General features: G+C 43.8%; 1 protein-coding gene across 3 annotated transcripts; it reads left to right on the top strand.

Annotated features, from left to right (window-relative positions):
• The first annotated feature begins 1,288 nt into the window (after positions 1–1,288).
• On the top strand, positions 1,289–26,196 carry LOC101797468 (hepatocyte nuclear factor 4-beta). Of its 3 annotated transcripts, none has more exons than XM_038185395.2 (10): positions 1,289–1,511; positions 7,630–7,834; positions 9,730–9,824; positions 17,128–17,234; positions 18,333–18,488; positions 19,050–19,137; positions 19,786–19,938; positions 22,106–22,342; positions 22,973–23,086; positions 24,207–26,196. In XM_038185395.2, the coding sequence occupies exons 1-10, from the start codon at positions 1,397–1,399 to the stop codon at positions 24,341–24,343; spliced, it is 1,407 nt and encodes a 468-aa protein (XP_038041323.1). In that variant the 5' UTR covers positions 1,289–1,396; the 3' UTR covers positions 24,344–26,196. The 3 variants fall into 3 exon arrangements, with proteins under 3 accessions (XP_038041323.1, XP_071899810.1, XP_071899811.1); XM_072043709.1 differs by having other exon boundaries at positions 1,291–1,511; positions 7,663–7,834; XM_072043710.1 differs by having other exon boundaries at positions 1,291–1,511; positions 24,417–26,196.
• The last annotated feature ends 740 nt before the right edge of the window (positions 26,197–26,936 follow it).

Raw genomic sequence — 26,936 nt, 5'->3', positions numbered from 1 at the left:
TATCTAAGATATTTCAAAACTCAGTTTTGGCACATTTCTTGCTGTTTGGAGTTTGCTAGGATACATGGGCTGCCCTGCTCTTTGGTTCAGTGAAAGTTCAGGCCGTCTGGCAACCCCCTTCTTTTGGCCAAGGCTCTTTTTTTCTGGCAACACATTTCCCTGTTTCTCAAGACTTCTTTCCTCCAGATTCAACAGGATGTTGAACTGGATCTTGCAGAACAGCTCATGGAAAGGAAAGGCTCTCTGACACACAACAACGTCACTGGAGGGTGAGCTTTAATGTCAGGGAAGGCATCTGGAGGACAAAACCAGGAGTAAACCAACCACTTCCAGGTGTAATGTTTTGGGGAAATTCATGGCTGTATCTTATTTCCAGTCCTTTGCAGTACAACTCATGAGTCTTAACAGTGAAAGAACTGTGCAAAATTCAGCAAATTAAAAAAACCACACACGGTCTTTGGGGAAAACCTGGAATTGTACTTCCATAATACAGGCCTTTCCCAGAAAAGCCAGGCATGGGTCATCATGAAATGCAACACCACACATCTGTGAAGGAGTCTGCCTGGTTCCTTCCAGCCTTTCCCATTTCCATCATTTGCCATCACTTGAAACCTTCTGCCCTAGCAACTTGAAACCACAGCCAAGCTCTTGCTGGGTGGGAGCTCTGGGAAACTGGGGCTGCCTGAAGGGAGGAGGAGGAAGGCCCAAGTGATGCATCATGTCCTGAAGGCCCAGTGGGAGAAGTTACCTCACCTCTGCTTGTGGGGCAGGGTGAAAGCATGAAACTGGCTGTAATGAAACCTCATTTTTCCCTTCCATTTGTTCCAAGAGGCACAACTAGTGCCTCTTGGCAGTGCCTCAGGCTCTATACACTGACCCATCTTCATGGTCTTTAGCCAGCGGTGACACTGACTCATTGTCTTCACCAGCTTCAAGTGACAGCACTTGATCTTCTTCCCAAGGGCTGGTAGCCAAGCAAGGTGACACCTTTGCAGCACGGGCATGATTTGACGTGACCACTGCTTCACCCTGGAAGAGTGAAGCTGTGCGTGTGTGAACGCCTCTCTGCAGCCCTTTTCAAAATGTTTGTGCAGGAACAGCCATAAACCAGGCAGTATTGACCCAAAGATGCAATCCAAGTTGTTTGAGTCTAGGCCTTATCTACATCATATTATCAGGACCGAGAGCACAGATGCACCCCGGGAAGGGAGGGGACTGAGCGCGAGAGAAGGAAAGGCTTCGTCCCTTCTCTCCTGGCACGGGGAGGGGACTGCGGGCAGAGCTGGGTAATGATTTGTCAGTGCAAAGGCTGGGGTGTCTCTTTGCGGAGGAAAAACTTGGCCGTGATTGACAGCAGGGCTGTTTTTGCCGCTTCCCTTGCAGTTGACAAGTAATAATGAAGCTTTGTCAGTCCATCATGGACATGGATATGCCAGATTACGTCGACTCCTTGGACTCCTCTTATACCATGCTAGAATTTGAAAACCTTCGGGTGCTTCCGAACAACACTGGTGAGATTTCTGTTTGCTTCCTCTTGAATAACCTCTATTACCTTTGTTAAAAAGCTGTACAACTAGGAAAGACAAGTAGGAGGTGTGGGGCAAAGGGTGGAAGGGGTATTATTTAAACAGCTGATCTGCCAACCTCTGTTGCATCTGCAGTTAGATTTAGGTTGAAATGGGTCCCCTTCACTTCCTGGTGCTTTTTAGGTTATTCCTTTCCTTGGTGTGCTGAGCATCATGTCCTGAAGAGCCAACAAGGTATTACAAATGTTGGCGGAGCTCTCGATGGCACACCGTGCATTTGTCTCCCTGTATGAGTTATGTGAGGAGTTATTATTAATATTTCTGTCTTAAAATTTATGCTTTTTTTCCCATATATGACTTAGGTTCATATGTAATCCTTGGAAAAAAACACTTCCTGCATTGTTACTCACACAATGCACCATGTATCTAATGTAAGTTCTTCCTAGGTACATAGATAGAGAAGTGATATACAAGTGATCACTTGCCTTTTTATTATTATTATTATTATTCCTTGCTACCAAGATTGTTCATAAGCCCTTAGGCCATATAAAGAACTTGGCTAGGAGTCATGAAGTTTTATATAGAAAGACTTCCGCTTGTTCACAGAAATAAAGCGTGTTGTGTGATATTCGGGATTTGAATAGTCAAAGGTATTCTAACTTAAAGCAAACACTTTTATGGGACATTAACTGTTCACTGCCTGAAACATAAAGGACACTTTAGCCATATAACATAGAACCAATCATGTAACTGAATGAAATCCCAATGTTAGCAATGCCTTTGAAGAGTTTTGGCAACATTTCATTTAATTTGTTAAGAAGCTTAGTGAAATTGAGATGGGATTTTCAGTTTCACATTTTCTGATTAGATGTCTCATCAAAACAAATCGGAGTTTCAGAAGGGCTATGGCCTATAACATAAAATGTTTAGACTTATTATTGTTGGACATGGACTATGTCAGGAGACGAGTAAAGTTAAAAGGCCTGAGGAAATTAAAATTTAAAGTTGACTTCAGGAAAAGCTCTCTCTGTCCTTAAATAAAGGATTTACTTATTATTTTTTTTCTCCAGATCCAGATAGACTGGATCTTATTTCTTATTTTTGAAGAAAGTTTTCCATCCACCACTCTACTCCAGAAATGTTATTTAACACAAATATTTCATTTTATCACTCACTGCTGAAAAACTAGATACTTTTTACTTTTTGGAGTGGTACAGATTTTCTCCAAATTCAATATAATTTTTCAAATTCAGTACCAAAACCTGTTTGGAGCTCTTTACGTATTTTTTTTTTCATTCAGTGGAACTGACAGGTTGAGTTTTTCTGAAGTTTATCTAGATCAGTCTTGGGTTATTTGTCTAAATGTTAATGAGTAACTGGTTCTCTCAGGAACTAGCTGTTTTGAAATTAGCTTGTTTGTCTTGGGTAAGTGTCCTACAGTTTGTAAAAATAACTTTAAAAAAGACCTCAAATGTCCATGCATTGAAATATATTTCTAACCAGCCAAGTCATCTCCTGTAGGTAACCTTAAATAGCAGTTCACAGAAACTCTGTAGTTTCAGAAATATTTTTAAATCGTTTGAAATCAATTTTAGTTATATTTTAAAAAAATATATTAGTTTGTTTTAAACCATATATTTTCTCTGAAAGATATCTTTCTTTGTGAGAGATTATTCTATATTTCCCTGTTTAAATCTAGTGGTAGTTTTGCCGTGTACGTAAAAATGAACAGGATGTATTTTAATAGTATCGAAACTGTTTCTTACATGCTAAGCAATGTTAAAGTGAACATATTTTCAAATAAGGCAATACTTCATTAAAAACAACTCTTTCCTTCTTTGGAACATTATTTCATCAAAATTTTGAGGTTGATTAATGATGTGGAACAATTCTGGTGCTATGTTTTCTGCTTCAGGAAGCTGCTATAGTTTTGAGATTTGCCTAGGTATATATTTTGTATTTTCCACCTCTAACGTACTCATAATTTGCCAAACATTTTGAGCCTAATTCAAAATGAAGAATAGAGTCTTTTGTGGGAGCAGAAGGGGAGTTTAAAAAGCTGTTTTATATAGAAAGAAGGCAAAAGGAAATGAATGAAAATCAATGCTAATCCTTTTTTTTTTTTTTTTTTTTTTTTTTTTTTATAAAATATGTGTTGTAACTGCAGAAATTTTCCCATTTTGTACAAAGTTGTTTCCTTTACCTTGGCTGGCATTACAAGCTGTATTCTCACTTGGTTTTTATGTGCTGTTAATACCCATTTCCTTGCGCTCTTGTCAGAGTTGTCATCTTGCTTAAAATATGAAGCAATATTAAAATATTGCACTAATTCTTTAGTCAAGTGTCAGCGAACACTTTCTCCCATGGTTGTGCACGTTTTCCTTTCTCAGCAGTCAAGCACCATGCTAATCCCTGAGAATTTGGCACAATGTTGGCAAAAAAAACATTCCCAACTCCACTGCAACCTGGCCCAGCTCAAACTGTGAAAAAAAAAATTTCAAATGTATTTTACCCATTGGAGTGTGCAAATTATGTGCATCCAAGACATGAGCCAAGACTCGCTTCGATTTCTGTGTGCATATAAGCAAAATGTGGAAAGTACAGCAAGGTAATTCTCCTTCACAGTGTGCATTCAGAAGAGATAGGCATTTCCTTGAAGAGCTTAATAGCCAGTAACGTAACTGAAAGGAAAAGCAGCAAAGAGCTCTGAGGAGTCAGGTATCATGCAGAGCTCCAACTCTGAATTAAAGCCAGATATCATTCCCCAGCAGCATAAGACCATCACCACTGTTATTTCTTATCATTCTGAACCTTGGCATCATCATTTCAACCCTGGTTTGGTAATGATCTACATACTTGGGCAGTATGTAACAAAAAAATTTATACATTCTGTTTGCGAGCTTGGTTGCCCCCAAAGGTGATGAAGCCACTGGGATACTCTCATCATGTCTAGAATGATAGGTAGAATCACAGAATGGGTTAGGTTGGAAAGGACCCTTAAGATCATCAAGTCTAACCATCCAGGCAGGCTGTGGTTCCTGCACTGCACATTGTTTATATGTAGCTCACAAAAGACATGTACTTGAAACCCCAAGTTTTAATGCCAGTAAACATCAGGGACAATCCAAGTGAGGAGTCTGGCCACAACCACAGGTCTTCATCTCAGCTCAGGATTTAAACCACGTTGAGATGAGCATCTGCTGGGGGAACATCATCAGTTGCGCCTCTCCAGCAGAAATTTCAGAGATACTGAGTTGGCATGGATTAGTTGTTGTTCTGTAATGCCACGGTGATGAACAGCTGTAACTGATACATGTCTCTGAGCATCTCTCTCCTGGGTGGCAAGGACAGTCATGAGCTTGTTTCAGTTGTTAGCCAGCTGTACTCTGACCAGATTCATCTGAACATCTCAGTGTGATGCTGAGCTCCAGGCAGCAACCCCTCTAGAGAGGCACAATGTGTTAAATAACATTGAGCAGGTTATTGGCTTGTGTCAGGCAGGGCTGAAATAAATGGTCTGCAGTTTTCAGTTGATTTCACAGGCACACAGCAGTGCCAGCAGGGGTCTTGGCTTTCCTCTGCCTTTCTTAGTAGTGATCAGTCCAGGAAAAAGCCAGACATTCCCCAAATACTGGGTAGGTTTGAAAGCCCCACCAAAAATCAACTGATGCATACAATCTTGTTTGTGCCTTTTCTTCAGAGCTAATTCTCATTTGGAACTCATCATTAGCTGGTGACAGGATTTTGTAATTAACATTAATCATCATAAATAACATGTGCATGCTGGCTTAAGGCTTTCCTTTATCTTTAAAAATTTTTATTCTTGTCCAATTCAGCTGAACAGCACATGTGGCTACCTAACACAGACTGAACTATTATTATGGGCCTGTTTGTTATTTCATGGGTAAAAGTGAGGGCAAAATTTGGTTTGATAACTTCCATGGGCCCTCACGTGCTCAGAGCCAATGGTCTTGCCTCCTGTAATACTTGGTTTAAAGCTAAAATATGAATTTCTTACTTGCATTAACAAATAGTTCCTCTCACGTCTTACATAAGGGGGAAAAAAACAAAACAAAACAAAAAAACTCTTCTCTGGTGAGTAAACGCTTTCCAGCATCAGGGAACATTTTGCAATCTGGACCCAGCTGAAGAATGAAGAGTCCATTGGAGACCCAAATTGTGTGACCTTGGCTTGATTCTGAAGTCAGAAGAGAAAGCATGGGTGGAGCAAGAATACAATTGGCTTTCTTATCATCATTTTTGTTGTGCAATTTTTTAATGGAATCCAGCACATTCAGTGCATTTGTTTGTGTTCGTATGTTCCTTCAAAGAAATAGATGGAGCAACAGATGCAAAAATGTTTAGCAGCACAGTTACTCTTGAAGGAGTATCCTAGTACAGTCTATTTAATAAAAAGTTATCAAAAACATATTATTGACATAAAAATTAAAATCAATAAAAAAAAAAATCAATTTGAATTGCCAATAAGCATCTCTGACACAGACTATTTTTGCAAAGGACCCAAGTGCCACTTACCTACTGACAAAAGTCAGAGCTGGAGCATCTTACAAGGATTTTGGGAACAGGTGAATCACAATTTCTGTCATTACAACCTAAGAATTATTTCGGTGCTGTCATTTTTTATTCTCATGATGCTCCCATTGCACTACAACCTACTTACTTACTCATCCCTATGTTAGAAGGTGAAATATAGATGAGAAGTGTCTTTTTGAGGGAGCAAAAGGAGACCTGACCTTCACATTTGTCAAGTCTTAGCTAAAAATGTCTTCATCTTAGCCATAGCTAACAAACTTTCCAGTTTTTAAAAAGCTAAAGCTTTATTGGCTTTTTTTTTTTTTTTTTTTTTTGGCTTTTGATTACAATTTTCATTGCATAGCAAATATTTTCCCTAGAAATTGTTTGATGTGTGTTCACATACAAAAATAACGTTCTCTCTGTGTGTATATAGAAGTGTTGTATGAGGATGACCCAAAGCTATTTTTATGCATTATGCAGTAGAAAACCTTCTTGAGACTACCCAGATCAGGTGCCAGTTCCTCCCATTTGAGCAATTTTCTCATTTTCTCATTGCTCAATACAACACCAGCTGAGCTGTTCCCATTTCTACCCAGCTCTCCTGTGAGACAGGACGTGTCTCATCCTTTGCCTAGGTCACTGTAGCACGAGATTGGCCCTTCCAGAGCGAAGAACATGCTCCCAGAGGGGCGATAAATTCATAAATCATCCTGCAGCGAATGCCCAGGTCAGGACAGACTCCACAAACATTCCTTCTCTCAGCAAGATGTAAACACTGTCATCTGCGCCTTCTCATGTGTCTCCTTTTTTTTTTTTTTTTTCTCCAAGCTGTGCCTCAAATTAGGAGGATTAAGAGAGCAGCAAGGCTGGTGGTTAAGGCCAAGGGAGAAGTTTAAAGGGGAGTTTTCAGCGGTGTATACACGTGGCCCAGGCAGAGCTATTCCTGCCCCGAATGAGTTGCTGCAAACAGGGGACATGACAGTGGGCATTCATGCGACCTAATTTTAGGTGCCTAATTTAGAAGGCGGATCTTCCTGCACCCCTCTGTAACCAGGGGAAAGCAATGGCACCCTTCAGAGGGCAAATCAGAGAAGGAACCAAACTCAGGAGAACCCAAGTGCCCCTTGTAGGAGCTGCTGTCTCTCTTGAGGTGGTCTCAAGAGGAGGTCTCGAGGTGTTTTTCATCTCTGTCACTTGTGTGTATGAAGTAGTTCATCCTTTCTGTCTCTTCTCTGCTTTCTATTTATACAAGTTAATGATTTTTTTTCACTATAGTTTATGATACTCTGCACTTGTCAAGAAAAAAGTAGTAGTAATCATTCAATTCTTGTGAGTGAGCTGGGTTAGGTGTATTAAAATCTCTCTGTTCACAGAGTTGAAGAAAAATACTAGTGTAAGAAGCAAAGCCAAGGGAGCTGTGCTCAGTTGAGGCTGAGAACAGCAGGGCTGTGATCTGGAGGCTTTACCAGCAGCACAACATGTGCACATATGTGGGGAGGGCAGGCTCAGTGCATGATCTGCTTGAAAAAACCAACCTGCTATCACCTCCTTCTGGTCTCCACCACAGAGACGTCTAACGGGCCCTGTTCTCTGCCCGCAGAGACCATCCCAGCTGAATCAGCAAACACCAACGTGCTTGCCAATGGCATCGGCTCCCTCTGCTCCATCTGCGGGGACCGGGCAACCGGCAAACACTACGGGGCATCCAGCTGCGATGGCTGCAAAGGCTTCTTCAGGAGGAGCGTCCGCAAGAACCACGTCTATTCCTGCAGGTACCTGCCCCTTCTGTGATAAATAACTGCAATTTATTGACACCGTAAAGAAATTGGGGTGAAGATCAGGTTGTACAATGGGGCTCCTGTCTCAGAAGCTGAATCACCATGGCATGAATGCAAACAGTAATACTGCAGCTTAGCCTTTGGCCAGAAGACAGGGAGCTAAGCCCTATCTCATTGTGAATGCTGACACCTTTTGTGACTCTGTACAATCCATTTTGTGAGCTCACATTCACTGCTTTTCTCGTGCTATGAATCAGAGGAAACATAGTCCTGAGGTTTAACTGGTGTGTGTAAAACCCAGGTACAGCTTCCAGATGTGGAGTGACACCGCAACCTCGTCACAGCCCAGCAAGGGAAAGATGTCCTGGCAAAGGACCAAAACTTGGGAGATTTCTTCTCAAAATGGTCTTGATTTTCCTAGTGACGCTCAACATGAAAGCAAGAAATATCTTAGAACGTGTCACTCCCAGAGCCGCTACCTCCCCCACAGCTTCTCCATTTTTTATTTCAAACACATTAAACTATGTACACCGACATATCACTGATTAATTTACAATCATTCTGAGAATGTAGCAGGGACCAGAGATGATACACAGCCACTTTGGCACACAGGTATACATTTGAGTGACTTTTTTTTTTATATGGAGGACATGATAAATTATAATTTTTTTAATCTAAAATTTTATCCTGGTTGACCTTAGAAAAATGATGTTTATTTTAACAGAGGATAAGGGAAAAAAATATCCACCCTCAACCTTTTCATCTCTAATTAAAACCTGGAAGTTTTCTTTCTGTTCCAGGGTTCTTCCTCCCAGGCATTCCAAATTTTTGCAATGCGAGTCACCCTCCTTGTTCCAAATGCTCCTGGGGTACTTATCACTCTTGGACACACCAGCCACAAAAGACACCCAATCTGATATCAGTGTCCACCTGCACAGTGCCCATCCCAGGCTCTGTGGGATCCCAGCAGGAGGAGGCAACAGCTATTACCGATTTCTTTGAAATTTTGGCTCTTATTCTCCTGGGAGCAGAGTTGTTGTCCCTCCCCAGGAACTGATGAATCACTGCGATATTTGGCAGTTTCGGGAGGATATGCAGGGTCGAAGCCAAGCGAACGGTAAATGCTTGCCTGTCTGTAAATCCTTATTTGGTGAGCTGCGCTCTATTTAGCCCAGCTCGGAGCTCTGTTGTTTATCGCAGACATGAATTCCTTGGAAAGTCTTCGGGCCTTTCTACCTTTGGCTTTTTACCAGCCTGGGGAAGTGCCTCGGCTTTTACAGCCTACTGATGGTCCCAGAGCAACCTGCATTGTCTCCTCTCTGCCTAGGAGATTTCTATCCTTTCACCCACTGTCATGAGAGCTGCCCAGTCTACATGGGCCACCCCTTGAACAGCAAGTAGGTTCCTAAATTTCCTGTTGAAATTAATAGGAATTGGGAAGCCGCTTGCTTCAAAATTAGGCTATAGACACAAAAGGGCTTGTGGGCCATAGTGCAGTTATTCTACACAAAGTAAGACTGTTAACAAGAGGGACCAACCAGCCTCAACAGGAAACACCCCAAAATCATCTGAAAGTAGGAGATGTCGTCCCTGCACCACCAGGCTCCAGCACAACTTGAGTCACAGTCACGCTTTCACAGCCAAGATCCTCACAGTCCTCGCGGGGTGGGTGGTCTGAAATCGCTGCTCTCCCAGATGGAGGTGGGGAGGATGAGGAAGTGGGCCAAGCCAATGCTGATTCAATTCATTCCTTGCAAACCCTTTGGCTCTGCCCTGGGATCGAGCATTGTATACCGGCCCAGTGAGGACTGGGACAGTATTTGGGGCTGCTCGGGGAGAGCAGGGTTCCAGCCAGCCTGGTTGCTCCATCTTTTCTCGTCTCTTCCCAGGTTCAGCCGACAGTGTGTGATAGACAAAGACAAGAGGAACCAGTGCAGGTACTGCAGGCTGAAGAAGTGCTTCAGAGCTGGGATGAAGAAGGAAGGTAGGTGCAAAGAGGCCATTCAAAACTGCCTGCTGCTGTTTCTGGCCCTATGCCCACTGCGGAGGATAGCAGCAGCAGCCCTGGCCCACTGTGGTGCTTGTGTGTCTCAGTGAGAGATATCTTCGCGTTGCAGCTGAAAACCACATTTCCCATCTCTTCAGATTGGAATTTCAGCTACGGCTCTGTGCCAATATTCACACATCCTGGGAGGCTTCGGGATATTTTAATTCTGGGAAAGGGATTGTCTTCTTCAGGGAATACTTCAGGGCACCTAAAAACAGATTCTGGCTCTGAACTCCCTGTAGAAGGCATTTCTCAACTAGATGAATCTAGAGATCTATCTTGGTGCAACCACTAGAATGAGGTTTATTCCAAACACGATGCTTTGCAGCTCCAGAGCTGCTCCTCCATGGCACAGGGCACGCAGGCAGCACTCCTGGAGGCAGCTGACTCCTGTGTCCACTTGAGATAGGACTTGAGCCAGAGTCAACCCCTTTGGTAGCTCTGTCCTCATGGTTTCTATGGCATGACTACAGGGCCAAGCAGTGCCGGTACAGATGGGACAGCCCAGTATTGTCTGGTGCCTTTTGGTGAAATTCACACTGGCTGTAGTAAGAGTTAGGTGGAGTGTTGTTGAACATCTGGGTATACCAGTGACCATCAGGAAATGTCTTTCCAATGCACTAAAGGAAACACTAGATGTTATAGTGCCTATTGCTTCAGTGAGGGGAAAAACCTTTCAGTTAACCTATTCCTTAGCTCTCTACAGCCAACTTTCCTGGAAAAGTTTAGGACATGTCATAGCACTTCTGATTTCTGGTCATATGGTGTTTGCACAGAGGCAGAGAATGGGTGATACTATTTTATTTACTCCAAGCTTCCTGGGCAGAGACTCACGTACTATGGCAGATGGGATATCCCCCCACCAACATGCAGGTAGTTGGGTGATGATTACAATTCACTCTTCACTTGGGCAGTTTTCCAGCCCATCAACAGCGTAAGAATTAGGGAGCTAGGAAGAAACTAGACAGTAAAAATCCATACCACCTAGTTAAATAACCCTCGCCTAAGGGGTGAAATCACAATTCCACTGAAATCAGGGAGAAATTTGTCACTTATTTCTGGTAATTCATAAGATTTCATGAATGATGAAAAGAATCTCTTTCCAAACTTCTGAACATATGTGTTTCTGGAGAACAGGGTGTCTTGCAGTTTGGCATAGGTCACAAATGTAGCAAAAATATCTGTTGGTTTAGTTTAGGAGAAATGGAGTAAATTCAGTATCAGGGAAAAAACATAACCGTCATAGTAAAATTAACAAACCAAAGCTGATCTGGTCAGTTCCAGGTGGAGACAAAACCAGTTGCCAATGCGGTAAGCTTGGAAAAGCTGAAATCTGGTTATCAGCTCCTTTCTTTCAGCTGAAGCATGACTTTTATTGGTTTTATGGTAAAAGTTATAAAACCTTGGCTCGTTCCTTCATTATTGATTGCAGCTTGATGGAAGATGACTCATTTCAAGTTCCACATAGCCACATTCTTTGCAACGTTTTTATGAGTGCATGGTCAGGTTGTGTGCTCACAAACTGCTCATGTGTTTGGTACAGAAGATTTTAAGGCACCTTGAGCAACTGCTTTGCAGAAATTAGCTTAGCTGACCGGAGCTGTATCCAAAACATGTGTGCAGAACTGTGAAAAAAAAAATATTTCTTGCACAATTGTGTGCACAAAAAGAACACAGTTATTTGCTTTAGGGTGGTTCTAGATTAATATTAAACAGTATTGCAAAGCATTGGGGGAAAAAAGAGAAGCCACGTCTTAGGATAGAGCAGTATAAGGATGATACAAATGTTTGTACATAATCTTTTTTCAGTGCTATTCACTGATTTATGCCAGAGTTGTGACATCCACACTCAGGTTGTTATGTCAGGTTGTCCCAGCACTGGCACACAGCGCCTTGACACTTTTTCTCTGTCGCATCAATTTTCAACCAGCCCGTGTAATAGCAATCAGACTTTCCAGGGTGTGGTAACAACAGTGTTTATTCACTGTAGAGGGGAAGAAGCTGGAAATGATCATTTTCCTGGCCTATGCGTGACAATACACCTGGGGTGGGGCCACTGGGGTTGTGTCACCCTCACCCCTTCCCACCACCAGCACGCTGCTGACCCACTGCTCAATGGCTTTATGTGCAATGTTGGAAAACTTGCTGCTCCCCAGATGTTCTCATCCTGGAAAAACTAACCGATAAGATGGAGACCTGGATTCAGAGATTTTTATTTTTTATTTTCCCCCAGTTTTCCTGTGTTGTAAGACATGATGTGACACATTTTGGATCTTTCTTTCTCTTTGTTCCCCTGCTGGAAACTTCTCTTCTGGATATGAGGAGGAGAGGGACTATATTAACCAGCCTGGCAGAATGGAAATTTCTGCCTAAAGAAAAAGCTGTGTGATGCAAAAACATGAACTAGCTTTAGACTGGCTGTCTGTAGGGGCAATCGTGTAGGTGCACGGCTAAGGGTATCACTGTGGGCTGGTACTGGGAGCACAGTATTTCCAGGCTGTATGTTCAGCATAAGTTTGGGGCAGCTGGGCAGAGTTCACTGAGAAAAGCATCAGTAGAGATCTTTAGATTGTCTTGGTTGTATGCTCTGGATTTGATTCTGCTTTTGGAAAGGACCAGAAATGTCCCACATGAACCCTATGCCTCCAGAGAGAAATCTTGGAGAAGGAATGTCCAAAGCATCCAGCTACCGCTTGTACCAGAAGGGATCCAGGTCCCATCGGAGCCAGCAGGAACAAAAAGGGCCAAAATTTGAGACTTGTGGAAAATCCCGTCTCCAGATTTCCTAGAAATTAAGTCATTCAGAAACACTCCTATCGCAATTACATTTTTGATATCAATAATTCAGTTTAATAAATAACCAATCATTAAAATTGAAACAAATGAGGAGGCAAAGACTTATGACTATGACTACGGTTAAGAGTTTCTGCAGGAGATTCACTCCCTTCGTCTCATTTTGTGATTAGGGCTGGGACAGTTTCACAGGATGGCCCATGTGTAACAATGGCATCGCTGGTTTTTTGTTTTTGTTGTTGTTGTTGTTTGTTTGTTTTCTTTTTTCTTTTTTCCTTTTCTGTCTGTTCTCTCTACTTTTCTCTCTTTGCACAGGAGAAAGTTCAATTTCTGTTGTTTTGCACAATGATACTGGACAGGTTTCTGGTCACTACAGTGTCAGTGAATGAGGAGTGCATCTGATATCTAACCACTCCTCAAAAAAAAAAAAAAATCCAGTAAGAGACTATTTTTAACATCTTATTGAGATCATGTTTAACCTTGAATAAATTAGCAGGGTGTGAGTTTTCCAATGATCCAGGCTACCAGCTCACATGGAGCTGGACACCTAATAACCTTGAAGCCTTTTGAAATGTCCAACACTGCACTGTCAGGATTCAGTTTGCTGGTGAAGAAAGGGAGGTTAATATTTAAGCTCTTAGCCCTTTAAAGTAATTTATGAATGTACATGAAATCCTTTAGATTTATGCAGAAGTCAAAAGAATTATTGTATCACTGCCACATCACAGTAAGAGGACTCGAGGCTATTATTCATTTATTCTTGTTAAATTGGATAGGTTTATAGGATGGTTTTATTAGTGTTTCACAGGGCTTCTATCTTGTTTCATCCCTTTTGTTTGCGAATCTCTTCTGCCAGCTTGCAGCAGTGTGGGACCACAGTTTATTGCAAAGGGAGATGGAAGAGTTGAAGGATCTTCCCCACTTTGTGATAGTCATAAATCAGCCCACAGCACGTGAAAGTATTAAATGTGCATGTACCATTGGGTTTTACGTGCAAATAAAATGTACCACACCTACAAAATCAAAGATAGCCTAGGGAAAGAAAATATACTTGTGCATATAAATTAACTCAGCAGCAAGAAGGAGTAAATCTGTCAGTGGAGATGGAAGCACTGTGAGTGCCAGCACCACACTGGGGCACTGCGCCTTCCTCCTCCTGCTCTCCATTTGTGCACACACACATCCACATCTCATTTAATACACTTCCAATCCCATCAACATTGAATGAGGATTTTTTTTTAGTGGATTAATAATAGAAATGGTACCTCCCATGTAGGCAGGTGGCAAAGGAGGGTTTTAACCTCAGCAGTTACCATGGAAAGTTACTGGTTTGGTGCTGTTCCCATCAAATCAATGCCTCTGTTCGTATTTATTGGATTTGCCGGAGGTTCCTTGTCACATGCTCTGCACCGATGTGCCAAGGTAACAAGGACAAAATGTTTGGGAAACACGGGCTTGTTGCAATCCCACAAACACACCGCTGTTTGCTCAAGAGCTGCAGCGAGCTCCATAGCCCACCCGCTGTCATCCTTGATGCGCTCATGGCAAAAGGGCCTGGACTTGATCTGAATATTAAAATGTCAGATGGAGGAGATGTTTGTTTTCCCGTTTGCTTCCCACAGCCAAGACATGTGTCAAATTCCCTGGAGGGAGATGTGGGCATCGTCCTGCTTTCCCTACAAATTCCCTGGGGGAAAAGTCTGGGCTGGGGACACGCTGTCTTTGGCCAGCGGTATCACAAAGACAGTTTCCTGCTGACGTCCCCTTGCACGGGGCCGCAGTGGCCCTTCCCATCCCTGGCACCCAGCTGCAGGGCTCTGGGCTCCTTGCGGGGCCTCCGAGCTATTTTGGGTTGGGGCCCAGAGCCACGCACACCGCAGACATCACTGCCCCTCCGCTGGGAGCCTGACCGTGACCCTCAGATGTACTGGCTTTGGAAACCAGGGCACTGGGCAAAGGACGGGAAGAGAATAAAAAGATTAGGGAGCAAAGCTTCTTCTGGAAACAGTGGGAGACAGCACTGGGATTTTAGTCCTTCCTGCATGTTTGCTTAAAGTTCCTCACTGAACAGCCACGATCACGTCTGAGCCTGAGCGCCCTCAGCACCAGTGATGCCTCACCACGGGTGACCTACCCCTTCCTTTTTACAAGCACAATAAATATAGCAATATAATTACCCCACAGCAACAGATTAATTTTTGTGGCAGGTAAAATATTAACTCCCTCTTGTATCTAATTCCACAGCACCTTGGGTACTTTCAGTGATAACACCCAAATCACCTTGAGAAAGTCGGCCGGTGCCATCCACTTACACTTGAAGATTGGGCTTATCAGGGCATGAGGGAAGCACTCAAATACGTGCCATAAAAGCACCCAGGAGAAAAACAGGCTGCAGGCTCTTAAAGGAGTCTGCCGTCAGGGGACTGGTTTGGGGGACCCGTGTAATGTGCGTTGCTTGATTAGAAAGGCAGAATTGGTAACTTTTCTTGGAATTACATGAAAGAGCCCATTTGCCCCGGAGAGCATCTGCTACTAAGCCAGCCATGAAAGGCTGGGCAGGGACTTTCCAAGGATGGCAGCGATGCCATATGTGCGGGCGGGCTGGCTTCTGGTCAAGGCTGGATGCTTTCTGGTGGACAGAGAAAAGCAGTGAAGGATTAATCTGTGCTGAAGATTAATCATAGGTAACGTGTGTATTTCCTATAACCACCCTCAGACTTGGGGGGTGCCCTGCCCGAGTGCCTTCTTCCACCACCCCCATGCACAGGGTAACACATGCCAATATCTCAGGTCAGTTAGTGGAGTCTCCTACCTTAACCTACATTTTTTTTTTTTGTTTGTTTAAATCAATATTTCATTGCCTCCAGAAAGTATCTGTAGACTGAAAAGGCTCCATTGCTACACAATTGTGCATCGCACCTCTTCCAAATCGATGTACCCATCATTCACGCTTTCATGGAGGGGGTGAAAAACCCAAAAGTGGCTTTGGTTTTTGATCCCAGCAGCCCCGTGCCCAGCACGCTCTGTTCAGCTGCCAGAAGGCCCTGGCTGCCAGCAAGGCTGTGTCCCAAATCCTGGAAAACAAACACCGCGCTTCTGCCAATAATGGGAAATATTGATCTCGTCGCTGTTGCCTGTTTTCTGCCCTTTCACTTTGTTGGCCTCTCATCAGAGGCCAGTTGGGAAAAGAGATAAAAGGTTTGACCTGAGCTGGCAAAAGAAGCCCATAAAACCAGCCACCTTCCCACCCTGTGTGAAAAATGGTGCCCACGTCTCCTTTGGGAACTCTGAGAAATGAAGGGTTCTCGCTCTGCAGCAAGGCCCAGCATCGAGGCAAATTCTTGAAAAAAGAGTGCGCAAACGGGACAGATTTTGCTGAATCTGAAAACAAATAAACACAAAAAAAATCTTTGCTGGAAAAATCTGAAGCAATGTTGAGACAAATGCTGCACTGGTTAGTTTCCGAGGAGTTAAAGCCCTGTAAGGAGTGCTGTGACAGCTCAGCCTGAGTCATTCCCCCAGAAAAAAAAAAAAAAAAAAAAAAAAAAAAAAAAAAGCAGCCTGGAACTGCTGGAGGAAGAAGGAGGGCTGTGCTCTATTAGCACCACATGCTCAATCTTCCTGCTCCCTCTGCCCTGATGGCAGTTGCCTTTTGGAGCTGTACGTGGCTGAGATGGAGGAGCTGTCAGGAAAACACCAAGCCCAGGTCCTGGCTCCATTCTCCAGACCCTGGGGGCTTGTTTGCTGCTGGATGGAGGCAATAGGGCTCAGGAGAGAAACTAACACTGAAGCCACGGCTGCTTTAAGTCTAAACCCTGCATTTTCCCTTGCTGCTGCTTTACTCGATGGCTGCAGCAGAGGCGAAGCAGTTGCATGGTGCAAAAAGAAGCTGCTGACGTGCAGTGCATCCCTGATATCCCCCATGTAGGGCTGAGAGCAAGACTCTGGATGTAGCTTGTGTTTCTGGGAAAGGGTGGTTTAAAGGGTAGAACAATCCTAAACCCCAAATCAGCCTATTTTCGAATTCAGCGTGGCACAGCCCTACCTTTCTGTTTGCAAAGCCCTGGGGCTGATCTTTGCTCTGCAGGGTCACTGTAAGGTATCCAAAACCTCGCTGCATCACTGTCAGTAAGGCACAGGCTCCTTGGGGAGCTCAGGAACAAGGGATGGTGCTAAGGGGGGATCAGTGGACTGAAACTTCCTTTCTTTTAAGCTGCTTTAATGATGTGACTCCATGTGAGCAGCGGCAACGTCCCCTAAGGAACCCCACCTGTGAAGCCTCTGGGACAGGGGACACGGAGGCTGTGAGGTGGGATCAGAGAATGGCTTTTCCAATGCTGTGAGATGAAATCAGGCTTGGGAGCAGACATCCCAAAGCCCCATGAACCCTGCTGTCAGTCGTGCGGTGTCTCCCAGCTAACAGCAGCGCTGTGCGCTCTCGTTTCAGCTGTGCAGAACGAGCGGGACAGGATCAGCATCCGCCGGAGCAGCTACGAGGACAACGGCTCGCTGTCCATTAATGTGCTGACCCAGGCCGAGGCCATGGCACAGCAGGTATGAAACGTGGGTGCAGCCCCTTAGATAAGTATATGGCCTTCAGCTACTCCTCCTGGGTTAGGAACTCGCTGAACCCACCAGGTTTTTCTCCTTTGGCTCTCTCAGAGCCAGACGGAAGAAAATGCTTTAAAGATACCCAAAAGCAAGCAGTAAAAATCCTCAGTGCTTTCTCAAGACAGCATATCCTGCAAGAAGCAGGTGGAGCCTTTGGGGTGTGAGATGCAGAACTGAAATTCCAAGGGCTGAGGGGTGCTGCAGAGTCCACTGCCCTCTGCCCCCCACCTAAATTATTACCACCCCCCTTAAAACTCCCCATATCCTGTGCAGAAGTTTAGTCCGCCTCACGTGCCGTGGTCTGAACACAACATTCCCATCATGGTCTGTTATACCTTTCATTTTTTTATTCTTTATTTTTTTTTTCCAGGACAACAATTTTAGGGGAGAAAAACAAAGCTAATAAAACTGCTGGGCTTAAACTAACACCGATAGCTTTCTTATTTCACGTTCCACAATGAATCTCACCCTGCGTGTCCTTTAAATTCCTATGCAAATAGCCTTTCTCCACTGAGCCATATGGTCCAGATGTTGCATATTACATGCAACAATGCGTCCGCTTCCTTTGCAAAAATTATTATATTTTAACCCTGTGCCCTCCTTGCAGCTCTTTAGAGAGCAAAATGGGCATTTTGTGTCCCCGACAGCCACCTGGGGAAAGGGGGAAAGCTGGATGCATTTCATGCATTTTGCTGGCTTGCAGTGAAGCTCAGCCCCATTTTTGCTGGCTGCTGTGGGAACATGAAGCAAATTTTGTCCTGAGGCTGCCAGGGGGAAGGAGGCGGAGGAGGGCGGGTGTCTGCTGGGACCGAGCACCACCTCGTGGAGGCTTCGCCCTGGGCTGGGGAATAAGTGATTAGCCCCAGCTGCAAGCCTCTGGTCAACGGCCTGATGAGATTTTTGTCCAGGAATGCTCAGCACGTTACCCGTGGATGGCTGCTGTTGAGGAAGGATGTGGTTAAGAGCATGGGAATGGATGCTCGGTTGGGAAAATCGCACTGCTCGTGGTCCCAGCGCTAAGCGGGGTCGCTTCTCTTTCAGTACGCGTCGCTGAGCCCGGTGCACAGCGCGGACATTGCCATGAAGAAGGTTGCGACAATCAACGACGTGTGCGAGTCCATGAAACAGCAGCTCCTGGTGCTGGTGGAGTGGGCAAAATACATCCCGGCGTTTTGTGAGCTGCCGCTGGATGACCAGGTGACGTGCAAATGCCTTGCCCCCGCACATCTACTGCCTCCCACACACATTCCCAGCCCTACCTTCCAATGGGGACATTAATATAGAGATCACCCTGCAGAGAGCAATAAAATTGCAGGAGAATAATAATAATAATGGACAAGGGAGTGATTAACAATGAATCCAGTAGCCAAAATGCCCCAGAATATGGAGCTGATCACTCCAGGGTGCACAAGGACCCAAGCAAAAAGGTGTTCCCTTTATTGAAACCTGGTGGATGAATCTAAAAACCATTTATTTCATAATAACTCCAATAAACCAAAGCCTTCTTTGCCCTTTCATCTGAAAACTTTTATTTGTTGTGAACATAGCACTTCTGAAAAGTGAAAATATCCTAGCAATTTCTAGCACTTCTGGACAGTGAATATTTCCTAATAATTTCTATCTCTTAATAGTACTTAATCTGTAGATCTGACAGATCTAAACAAACACTGAATTTGGCTGAATCTAACCAGCAACAGCTCACCATTCTGCTCAGCTTTGAAAACTTAATGCCATTTCTGTCTTCTGTGCCACCTCCAGGTCGCCTTGCTCAGAGCCCACGCAGGGGAACACCTGCTCCTGGGGGTAGCCAAGCGATCCATACCGTACACTGATTTTCTATTACTAGGTAAAGTAGTGAAAGCATTCCTGCTTTTATAATTTGCACACATGAAATTGTGGCTGAGAGAACCCCAATATTAAGTGGGATCCCAAACAGTTCTGCCTTTTTTTTTTTTTTTTTTTAAACTAATTGCCAGATCCAGGCAGTGAGCTATTTGGGTATTGGTGCTGAAAAATTTAGCGCACAGGCCTATTAAAAATGATAGTGTGAATAAGTAGCCTTTTCATGTAACTCTCTGCCACCAAAAATACAGATGGGATTATTCTTGGGAAAAGGAGAATACTGCCCTTGACAGCAACGTGTTAACGCAAGAGTGGGAGGGAGAATATTGTTTTAAAAAAATGCACCAAAAATAAAGATACAACACCACTTCCAAACAGATGCTAGGTATAACAGAGGGTAAATCAGAGCAGAAGATGGAGCAGGCTTTGTGTATGGTGTGACTGCACAGACGTGCAAAATAGATAATTAAGGACCAAAGAATCACATCCATGGCTTGCTTCTCCATCAATCTGAGCATGAAGCTGCATACTGGAAATCTGCTGTGCGTGGGCAGTGGGAATACCTGGCAATAGGGGTCTGGGTGGCTTCTGGGTGAGGCCGTGTCTGCAAAGCTGGAGCAAGTGTCCAAATCTGGATTTCTCATCTCCCCAGGGAATGACTTCATCATCCCCATGCACTGCCCGGAGCTGGAAATTGCTCGTGTGGCCACCAGGATCTTGGACGAGCTGGTGAAGCCCTTGCGGGACATCCAGATTGATGACAATGAGTACGCTTGCCTTAAAGCCATAATCTTCTTTGACCCAGGTGAGCTTCATCCTGCTTGCTGGGGCAAGCTTGGGGCTTGAGAAAGGGTTGGTGTGTTACAGAAGGCTATGGGAAATGGGGCAACAGGTGGGGAAATGCAGCTCTTCCTCCTGTTTTTGCAATTCTAAATGTAATGTCTAACTTCAGAGTCACATCAAGGTTAGTGAGCTGTTCAGCAGAGTAAAGAAAAATCTCTGGACTGCTTTCTTGCCTCATGGGTGAAGCAGGAGCTCTACAGAGCTTCACCCCTTGGGTATGAGTGTGATGGGTGCCACAGACACAGTGCAGGGAGTTACTGTTGCACCTGTCAGTGTGGAGCATATCTGGGCAGGGAAACATCTTTCAGGACATCTCTGGAAAACACTGATGTTGATTCTGAGCTACTTTCCTTTCTCCCTCAGAGTGTCCTGAAAAGCACACTTGCAAAGAAAGTAATATTAGGAGGCAGCAGAAGTAGTGGGGAAAGCAGCCAGAGATGCAGGCTGTGAAGCCCAGCGAGGCTGAGGACACTCTAACCAGGAAAACCCCTTGGCAGCAGCTCTCTGTATTTCACTCTGTCTCTGCTGTGATGAGCAATATTTAGCAGTGCAGCGAGGACATGTTGGAAATGGCCTCTTCCCGAACGCTTTGCTATTTAGGAAGTAGTAACACCAGCCAGACCGATGTGCAAGTCTCAGCAGACCTTAGAGGAGTTTTTCTGCTACTGCAGGGTGGCTTCAGGAAAGCCCATCAGTCTGAAATGAAAGAGATGCCTACTGAGGATATATGTGCTTATACTGAATTATGCATAAGCTAAGTGAATCAATTGAGCAGCAGCTTGAAGCATCCATGAGTTCAGAAAGGAGTTTTAAAAACCACAGGCAGCTGGACTGTTCGGGGTATTGAGTACCCAGAAATATCAAGGATGTTTGTTAATGGAGCTTGCTGGCAGCCAGTCCTGGCTGAGGGCAGGGCTGAGCAGCTCAGGATGAAGAGGAGAGCAGGGAAACACACAGAGGAAAACAAAAGTTTGCTTTGAACCTTTGCTGTATTCTTGTTCTTCAAACATGGGGGTTTTCATTCCAGCTCAGGTACCTTGGTACTGCATTTGAACGACTTTATTGTGTATTGCCTTGTAGCTTGGAGAAGAGATGGGAAACAATACCAAGTTGAGAACAACGCCCTTTTGTCGTTGGCATCTATTAGCATGGAAAATTAGCATATCATCTCCCATAAATCATTTTTTTGCTGTGTTCTCTGATTTAAAATCGAGATACAGGAGTTTTACAAACATCATGAACTTTGGCTTGCCAAAGAGCCTGCCGCAAACCTGTGTAAGGATGGTGTAATCAAAAGCAGTCTGACAAATTACCTTCTCAGCTGATTGGTATCTCAATGAAGCTTTAGATTGTTGCAACAATGAGCTGTGATTTCATCTGAAAGGAAAAAGTGCAAAGTTCTACAAAAGTGAAATTCATTCATGCTAACAAGTAGGCTTGTCCATGGAGTTACACATTGACATACAATAACGTGCTAACTACTCTATTTAATCTCTTGGCATGATGATCCCTAAAATGTATTGCTTGGCAGTTCCTTGTAGACTGAAGGAAATGGTCCAGCGAGCCAGAAATCTCAATTTTAGATAGCAGGAAAAGCAGGAGTGGAGAGCTGTAAATCCTGACACTTCAGCCTACCCTTGAAAATTTACTCGATTAAGCAAAACTGGACCGGTAGTGCATGGAAAATGGATCGACCGCAGGTCAAAGACAGGAAATCCAGACAAGAATCTGATGCTGGAGCTCATGTGTTTACAACAGATAAACTCTAAACCTGTGTGGATTTAGCGGCAGTAGTTGGGACTCAAAACTTTCAGGTGAAAATCCCAGGCTGTGTACTTAGAAGGACAAATACAGTTCAGCTTTTAAATCCTTCCTCTTCGCTTACGGCTGTAGCCAGATATATCCATCTGAATCAAGCTCTTACTATTTCCCCTCAAATATCTTACTCCATCTAAGATATGAGGTAGTGACAACCTAATGTAAACCTATCAGATAAACTTGTACACTCAGAGAGAGCCAGTGGAGTCACTTGGGTCTCAGCCTTTTTCCTCCACAGAGCCTGACTGCCAGAGCAACACTTTTTGGCTGCAAAGGCCATCAATTAATTTATTTTTTCCTCCCCTCCCCAGACTGCAAAGGCCTGAGTGAGCCCGGGAAGGTGAAGAATATGCGATTCCAGGTCCAAGTCAACCTGGAGGACTACATCAACGACCGCCAGTACGACTCCCGGGGCCGGTTCAGTGACATCCTCCTCCTGCTGCCCCCGCTGCAGAGCATCACCTGGCAGATGATAGAGCAGGTCCAGTTCGTGAAGCTCTTTGGCGTGGCGAGGATTGACAGCTTGCTGCAGGAGATGCTGCTGGGAGGTACGAACCCTGCTGAGGAAGGATGGCAGAGCTGTTCTATTTCAAAGCCATTATGGGGCTTCTTGCCAGGGTTTTTGTCCTCTGGCAGATGTATGGTAGGGAGAACCTGGTCCTGGGAGGAGGGGAGGAGAAGGCTCAGTTTGAATTTTAGCTCAAACATGGGGTCTTCTCACTCGAGTCCAATCCCTGAGCTGTTCTTTTTCAGTCTATCTCTGAAAATCTGATCTTTGGACAATTTAGAAGCAGGTACATCCTGTGTGCTTCACGCCACTGGGAGTTTGACTTTTTGTCAACCTACGAAACTGATGCAGTTTGCAGGGAAATAACACATCTTTGCTAGCACTATGCCAAAGTCGTAACTTTATGGGAAACCCTGATATGAGCGGTAATTGCAAAGCACACACAGAGATGAACAGCACGATTGGTTATTAGCTGGAACCCCAGCCATCTGGGAGGGCTGTCTCTGGACAGTGAAAGGGCTGAGAGCAGGAAGGAAGCAAAAAGGAGCCAAGATATTAACCCCCACCCACAGAGGTCTCCCACATTCCCTGAAAAAGGAGGCTTGTGCCAGAGCATCTGGCTTCTCGGTGACTACGCAAAGAACAACGTCCTTATCCAATTCCTCTGCAGGATCCACCATCGACCTCCAATACCAGTCCGGACCTCCCAACCTCAACATGGAACAGCTGCCAGGACACGTCCTCCCAAGCAACATGAGCTCTGTGATTCACACCGTCCCAGACCGTATGTGTCCATTTTTGTGCTACTAGTGTCAGATTATTGAAGGGACTGGATAGGAGAATTGGTTAAGAAAATCAAGTTTAAGTTTATTTTTATTTATTTTTATTTATTTATTTATTTATATATTTAAGCATTACACTTAGATCTGAGTTCACATCTCCCCCCTTGCTGACTTCCTTTAGCATGAAGTCTGGAAACACGCTCCACAGAGAAGCTGAGATTTTCAGTTAATGGCATGAGCCAAAGGGATTTTGAGATGCTACTAAACATCGCAAGAATAAATAAATAAATAAATAAAATCAAGAGTGGTGACGGTGAATGTCTATTAATGTAGACAGCACTGGGGAATACCACAATGGTGCACAGACAGTTAGTGGCAAGAGTTTCCTTAAGTAAAGCATCCTGGTTGCTGTCAGCCAGAACACCATACAATCTGAACAACTGACCATCTTCAACCACTCCAGACACTGCTGCCAGTCAATTGCTATTTGTTAAGGCATTTATCCACTGTAGTAGCAAACAGATTATGCTATTTAAAAAAAAAAAAAAAAGAAAAGAAAAGAAAAGAAAAGAAAAGAAAAAAAAGCAGAGCATGATTTGCAATTTCACAATTACTGCCGCCTCGTAATCACAATGCCTTACACAGCTTCCTCTTGCAAGTTTTGCTCATACACCTCTAATAGTGTGTTTTCCTGTTTCTTGGCCATATTAATGTAGGTATCCTGTTTTAGGTTTCTGTCTCTTTTTTCTTTTAAAGCCACCTTGCAGCAAGGGAAATTAAGAGAGATGCTGATGTAGACACTGAGTTCTGTAAATGAAGTCTAGTTGCCAGCAGGTTGATCTTTCTTCTGATTAAGAGAGTAAGGAATAAAAAGCAACTGGGCACAGGCGTTTCCCAAGGGCAAAATACTGGGAAGAGCTGGTGTGTGCCTATCAGCCCCTCCTAGGCCTCATTACAACCCAGGAAGGAAGAACATGCCTGAACTGGGGCTGGATTCCCCCCAGCACCACTCCAAAGCTCCTGCTCCTTGGTTCGTAGGATGGTTTGCCAATTTTATTTGGGCACTGCTCTATTGACCAGCAGCAAAGACCATTCTAATTCTGTTTCTTTTCTCTCCCACAGCATCTCCTGAACCATCCCTTCCATCTCCTTCTACAAGCACAGGCAGTGAAGACTATAAACTAGGCCCTAGCGCAGGCCCCAGCGCTGTAGCGCAGCTCTTGCCTCAGACAGTTATACCCAAACAGGAGATTTTATAGGGAGAGTGGAAGGAGAAGCTGGGAGCAATGTGGAAACCGTGCTGAAAGTGAATCGGGCCCTTTCTTTTTGCAGAGGCAAAGCACGGCAATCCCCTGCCTGTCACCGGACCTGTCGGTCACACTCTTTCCTGTCCGTGAGTAAAGCACCAGACACCAGACTGCAGCAGGAGCCTCGCCATGGATCATCCCGCCGCTGTCACCCTCATTTGTCACCCCCAGTTCACAAGGGATTGCGGTTAATGCTCTTTTCAGTAGGACCAAGACTGTAAGCTCTTCGGAGCAGGGCTTTTGACTGCACATATGGTCATCTAACTCAGTGTGATCACCACCCTTTTGAAGCCTTTTGCGCCTTTTTGAAGCCTTTTGCTATTTTATGGAAACAAACGCCTTACACAGCTCCTGTTAATTGTTAATGAATTCATTATGTCTTGAATTGGCAGTATAGAAAGGTCTATACCCATTAAAAATTAATTACATTCCCATTTCTCTTGCTGCAAGTTAAGCTTTAGGATGACTACCTTCATAATCCTTACAGGCTTTCTTATGCCACACAGCTGTAATACTTCTTCCATGTAGACCAGCCAACTTTAATGCTGGTTGTTATTCTGTTGTATTCCATGATTTCCAATGTGTATGGAGTCCATTTGTTGCATCTAACACTGCTGCAAGATGGCAGCAAGACCTCTGCATTGGTCTATGGCTGCCTGGTCTGGAAAAACCCACAACTGGCAGCAAGCTCAAGAAGCTGTTGACTTACCAAATCATTTCTTTGCCTTTCCTGCAAACTTTTACCGCAATCATATTTGGAAGAAGCAACAGTCCTGGCAAAAATGCAAAAAAGAAAAAGCTTTTCCTGCTACATAGGTGTGATTTTGCTGCAGTTTTTCTAAATCTTTGTAATGTCTGTAACCTAAACGTTATAGCTCTGAATTTGTCACATAAGGAGGAGGCAGGTCTTTTGTGATCCATGTATTTAAAAATGTTTGTATTTAAAATATATGGTCTTTCTGAATTTAGTGTACATCTCAGTCAGCAGTGACCAGTTATTAACTATGCTACAGCTACTGAAAATAATCTCAATAGATGCCTATAAAATCTCTAAAGTTCCTAAGGCACTCTCACTATGGTACAGCATTTATTCACATGAATTAACCATCATTAGAAAGCCAACTGCTGGATTTCTACAAAGCTTACGCTCATTTCTGCAAAAGTCCAATGACCTCCATTGGGCAGCTCTCAAGGCATTAAGGATGTCTCACACTGAATCTAGGACACATCGGAGAATTCTTTGTTCTGTCACGTTGCATGTATCTGCCACCCCACAAGCACCATCCCTACTCATCACAAAGATGAAATGATGGTGCCCAGCCATGGCTTATTTCACTGACGCTTGTGAAGCACTTTGAGATCCTCAGATAGAGGACACTATGACAATGCAATCTAACTGAGTGAAAGAGGAGCTGGGAAGAGCATCCAAACCCCCATGAAAAGGGGAACACTTTGTACTCAGGTCATTTCAGTGGCTGGGGAAGATATTTTAAAGTTGCCATTCTACAGTGTAAGAGTTGAAAACCATTGAGGACTGGGTTGAATTTCACCTAACATCACAATGTTTTATTTTTCTACTCTCTGTGATGAATTTGATCTGATATAAACGCTGATAACTTTGATTTGAAACAGCTATACCAGGAAAACAAGTCCCACTGCAAGCATTCCTGCTGCATCTGTACTTGTGTAACATTGCTTCCAGTTCCTCCATCATGTAGATTACTTTTCTAGAAATTAAATGTACATTTATACTCATTAATGGTAAGAAAATAAATCTAGTGGAAATAAATTCCATATGGTCCACAGTTCTCAGAAAGAAAGCTTTTTTTTTTTTAATTCAAAACAAAGTTTTCAAGTTTCTGTGTTGATTTCTCCATCGCAGATATCCTAGGGATTTTCACCTGTTTCATAAAAAAAGAGAATACATGGTTGCAAAGCCCTGATTTCACTTGATATTTTATAACTAACTCACAACAGGCCTACATTTAGGGCCAGAATTGATTCATAGCAAAAATCTCTTCCTGGCTTTCCTATGTCAAATCCCACTCTAAATTAAATCAATGTTCTTGGAAGTCAGTACTTCATTAGTTTCTGCTTTATTGGACTAATAATTTGTGGTAATGAAAAGTTCAAAATCATGATTTAAAAATATTTTAGTAGTGGGGTAAGATGCCAATTGTTTGTCAGAAAACATGCACCATGCATCTCAGGTAATGAAGTCTAACCTATTGCTCTGTAAGTGATGCATTTCCTTGCCAGCTGTAACATTTGGCTCTGTTTGTCTCTCAAACTCTAGAACTAGGGGAATAAGTCAGCATTTGGGTAGAGAAACTAGGGAGCCCAAACCTGTTTTACATAAATACCTTGAAGGTGTAAAGCTGTTTGTCCTGTAAAGAGTCTTCAAACAGAAAGCATTCACTGCATATTTATCACACTTCCCTTAGGCAAGCAGGTACTAGTAAGATAAGGAGTTACTCCAGAGGATGCAGCTAAGTAGTTAATACAGCTTAAAATCCTTACAAATTAAGGATGCTACTCTGCTTAG

The sequence above is a fragment of the Anas platyrhynchos genome, chromosome 12, assembly GCF_047663525.1.
Source record: "Anas platyrhynchos isolate ZD024472 breed Pekin duck chromosome 12, IASCAAS_PekinDuck_T2T, whole genome shotgun sequence".
Taxonomy (NCBI): domain Eukaryota; kingdom Metazoa; phylum Chordata; class Aves; order Anseriformes; family Anatidae; genus Anas; species Anas platyrhynchos.
Note: the sequence above shows the minus strand (reverse complement) of the source record. Positions and strands in the feature narration are given on the sequence as shown.

What these genes read in the sequence shown, in the direction of transcription:
- LOC101797468 (XM_038185395.2), top strand. Translation starts at nt 1,397, where the DNA reads ATGAAGCTTTGTCAGTCCATCATGGACATGGATATGCCAGATTACGTC. An exon ending in AACCACGTCTATTCCTGCAG is followed by an intron (nt 7,835 to 9,729) that starts GTACCTGCCCCT and finishes GTCTCTTCCCAG; the next exon opens with GTTCAGCCGACAGTGTGTGA. An exon ending in CCGAGGCCATGGCACAGCAG is followed by an intron (nt 17,235 to 18,332) that starts GTATGAAACGTG and finishes CTTCTCTTTCAG; the next exon opens with TACGCGTCGCTGAGCCCGGT.